Genomic DNA, 4209 nt, shown 5'->3' with positions numbered 1-4209 from the left:
ATTTATAGTGATAAATATATTTGAATGTGTAAATTATATTTTAGATTTAAAATCAATATTTTAAATTTTACCATTAATGTGGAGAGTGTGAATTACCCTGTTTAGTTTTACTAATTAAATTTTAGACACATGCTTAGAAAAACAATTTGCCATGAAGAATCAAAAGACTGAAATTTCGTGTTAGGCCATTTTCAACATCAAACATGACATCTTTGACTGATTTGCAATTCTATACTATTTTTTGTTTTCATCCAGAATCAAGTTTCTCCACGAAACAACAAAACAATTACACATTAAACAAACAAGGTGTTCATGTTCTGTTACACTTTTGGATTCTTAAATTTAATTCTAGTTTAAACGGAATCAGATTGTTGAAAACTTATCTTTCGGTCAAAATCAGATCTATATATGAGAATCACTTCAGGAAAAAAACGATGCTATACAATTTGATTTATTTGACAGAAATATTATTTTTATTAATCTTCTGATAGAATTCTAAAAAACAATATTACTTTTTTATAAATAATTTTCTTGAACAATCAGACATTTTTATAAATGGTTTTACATAATTATTAAAAAAGAATTCTTTTTCCTTTCAAATAAATTTATCAAAAATATAAACATGAATTATTTTCACAAACCATTTTATTCATATATTCGTTTTCATGTCATGTTAGGAAAAAAATGGGTATAACACCATAACATATTCTTACATTGTTAATTCATAATTTGACATTTGTTTTGTTTATGTATTGTAATTTAGTATTATTTAGAATCTGATAATCAATTACTATATTATCAGTAAATATTTTAAAAATATTTTATAATATCTTAAAGGTAATACATATTATTGAACTTAGATCTCAGACAATTTTTTATGAATTATTTCAACTAAATCATGCTAACTTCTCCAAGATGTATCTTCATCTCCAAGATATATGATGCTCTATAGCACTAACTTCTCCATCAAATAAATTTCACATAAATGATGGACCTTCTTCTCATTAATGTGATCACATAATTCTTGTTAATTGAAAGTGCTTGTTTCTTCCTATTATAAAAACCTTATTTATTACACTTTGTCAATAACTCACTCAACCAAAGCTCATTGAGTCGTGTCATGAAGTTGGTGACTTCATGATACCTAACGCACCTAAAAAAAAAAATCTACACCATTTCAAATTTGTAAAACTCCCTAGATTAATTAACTGCTTACTTTTTTTGACACATCATGCAAAACGAAAACTTTACGAGAAAACTTTAAAAAAGAAGTCTTCAAACTAACGCCAACATCATATAGTAACGTGTGCATCATGTATATGACAATGATCCACTGTGAAAATGTCACAAAAGGTTTCATATGAAGTCTTACATAACCCCTTTATTTATATCCACTCTCAACCAATCCCTTTTCGTAACTGCTTCTCACCAACCTCGTTTTCTATAAAACAAACTCACCACAAACAAACCTCAATGGCAACAATGTCTCCCATGTGGTTCATTCTTCTAGAGATAACTTGTTTCTTTGTGGCTCATGCTTATGTGGAGAACATGTCTCTAAGGACTCTTTCTGGTGTCTCTCATGAAGAAGCAATCCTTGGACTTAAGGCATTCAAGGCCTCTATAACTAGACGTGACTCCATTACTTCAACACCACCACCTTCGTACTCACCCTCTCCTACTCCTTCTCCTCTTCCACCACAGGTAATTCACTCATCAATAGATACCCTTTTGTTTTCTTTCTAAGATAGTGTTGAAATTTGAAACCCGTTGATGAAAGGTACTCATGAACTTGGTCATGCATTTTCTGTGGGAAAATATCAAATATTTGATGGATTTTATTTTTTGGTTGATGAAGGATCTCAAGAAACCACATGTGTACCCTGTTACATCTTATGGTGCAGATCCAACAGGAAATTCAGACAGCACTGAAGCTCTTCTTGCAGCCATAGCAGATGCAGCCAAAGGTCCAAGTGAAGGGTTCTTAATGGAGAACATCAAAGATCTTGGAGGTGCTCAGGTTCATCTTCAGGGTGGAAAGTACCTCATTAGCAAACCACTGGAATTGCCACAGCCGGGGATTGGAAACTTCATGGTAAGAAAAGCATCATTTTCATGTAAAGTTCAACGTAAATGGTCTACGTATAAACTGAAATGGTTTTTATTTTTTCAATCCACTAACATAGAATCACATCCATGAATTAGAACCTATTTTAGTGAATGTTGTTATTTATTAAGTTGAGTTTATTATTTCAGTTGCTGTCAGACTATCCATTAATATCTAGTTTCATTAGTTTCATGTATATATTTTTAAAATATATGATGCATGTTCCACGTCAATCAGAGATATAACTGATTTACATTACACAAGTAAAATCAACCATCATCTTCCAAGTCACTTTTGTGAATTTGGTCAATTGGCACGTTAATCTAGAACATGAAAAAATACCTACGTTTGGAAGCTTGGCTTGGGTCAAACTTGAAATAGAAAAATGGTTTAGGAATGGCTATCCATTTAATATTCAAAAGGAAGAAAGTCCTTTTCCAATCTCTTCTCCATTTCTGTCAAAGTTTTATTTTGTTCTTTTCTCACTCAGACTTTTCATATTTCACCAATTCTTAGACACGGTGCTGCAGCAAATCAAGGCATAACTGAGGTTTTGGTCTTACTTTGATCTTATTTGCAATTGAATGTTATAACAGATACATGGGGGAACTATAAGGGCCTCAAATAATTTTCCACCAGATGGATATCTCATAGACTTATTCACCACAGGAGAAAGAAATTCCTACAATTATGAATACATAACTCTAAAGGATCTCTTGCTGGATTCCAACTTCAGAGGAGGAGGCATTTCGGTGAAAAACTCACTCAGAATCAACATAGACAATTGCTACATAGCACATTTCACCAACACTGGAATCTTAGTCCAAGGTGGTCATGAAACACTCATCAGAAACTCCTTCCTCGGCCAACACATCACTGCTGGGGGAGACAAACATGAAAGGGACTTCTCAGGCACCGGAATAAGCCTTCAAGGAAACGACAATGCAATCACAGATGTTGTGATTTTCTCTGCTGCCATAGGAATAATGGTCACTGGTCAAGCCAACACAATTTCTGGAGTACATTGCTATAACAAGGCCTCTGGTTTTGGAGGCACTGGAATCTATTTGAAACTTCCTGGTTTGACACAAACTAGGATTGTGAATTCTTACATGGATTACACCAACATTGTTGCTGAAGACCCCGTTCAGCTCCATATCTCTAGCAGCTTCTTCCTTGGTGATGCCAACATTGTATTAAAATCAGTAAAAGGGGTTGTGAATGGTCTCAACATTGTTGATAACATGTTCTCTGGGTTGAATCATGGGGTTGATGTGGTCAAGTTGGACCAGTCAAATGGTCCCTTTAACCAAATTGATCAAGTTTTTGTGGCTAGGAATGTTGTGAAGGGTATGAACTTAAAGGCCACAGTTGCAAAGATGTCTGTGCAAGGGAATGGAACCTCATGGACAGCTGATTTTAGTAAAAGTTTGCTTTTTCCTAACCTTATCAAGCATGTTGTGTATACTTTGATTGTTAATGGAAGCACCTTCCCAAATCATGCTCTCAGAAATGTGTCTCATAATCGCGTTGTGGTTGAAACAGATGAGGCTGTGTCTGCAAATGTTTTTGTTGCAGTGGATCAAAGTATTGCAAGTTAGAGAAGTTGTGGTTGGAGAGGGAATTGTGCATAAGCGTGATTACGAATTCTTTCTTTCTTTGGGCAACATTGAAGGCAACTTTGTAACCATACTACAAATTTTTAGATTTTATGTTTCAAATTGTTGAATACATTGAACTGTAAATAAAGGAACGAATATTTGGTTGGACATTTTAGGTTGACTAAAGATAATTATTTATTATTTATGTACCAAATTCATCTTATAAATCGATTTTATAAACAAGATTTGATATTTGTTCGCTTTGTTCACTTTTCATAGACATTCTTATAAAATTGAATTACAATATTTGTTTTTGTAAAAATATTTTTTACATTAATTTGGATAAAACACTCCACCTAGATCGAATATATTTTTTATCAAACAAATACAGAAAGAAGGAGATAATATATAATTGAATGTGTATAAAATATTACAAAAGGTTATATATATATACAAAACCAACTCTAAAACTCACAGATAAATAAGTTTAAAATATAATTA

The 4209-nt window shown here is 32.7% G+C and overlaps 1 protein-coding gene across 1 annotated transcript; it reads left to right on the top strand.

Annotated features, from left to right (window-relative positions):
- The first annotated feature begins 1347 nt into the window (after positions 1–1347).
- LOC114181286 (polygalacturonase QRT3-like) lies at positions 1348–3878 on the top strand. Its single transcript, XM_028067703.1, has 3 exons — positions 1348–1704; positions 1859–2095; positions 2704–3878. Exons 1-3 carry the CDS (start codon positions 1474–1476, stop codon positions 3706–3708), a joined length of 1473 nt encoding a protein of 490 aa, XP_027923504.1. The 5' UTR covers positions 1348–1473; the 3' UTR covers positions 3709–3878.
- Positions 3879–4209: the final 331 nt, after the last annotated feature.

This window comes from Vigna unguiculata, chromosome 4 (assembly GCF_004118075.2).
Source record: "Vigna unguiculata cultivar IT97K-499-35 chromosome 4, ASM411807v1, whole genome shotgun sequence".
Classification (NCBI taxonomy): domain Eukaryota; kingdom Viridiplantae; phylum Streptophyta; class Magnoliopsida; order Fabales; family Fabaceae; genus Vigna; species Vigna unguiculata.
Note: the sequence above shows the minus strand (reverse complement) of the source record. Positions and strands in the feature narration are given on the sequence as shown.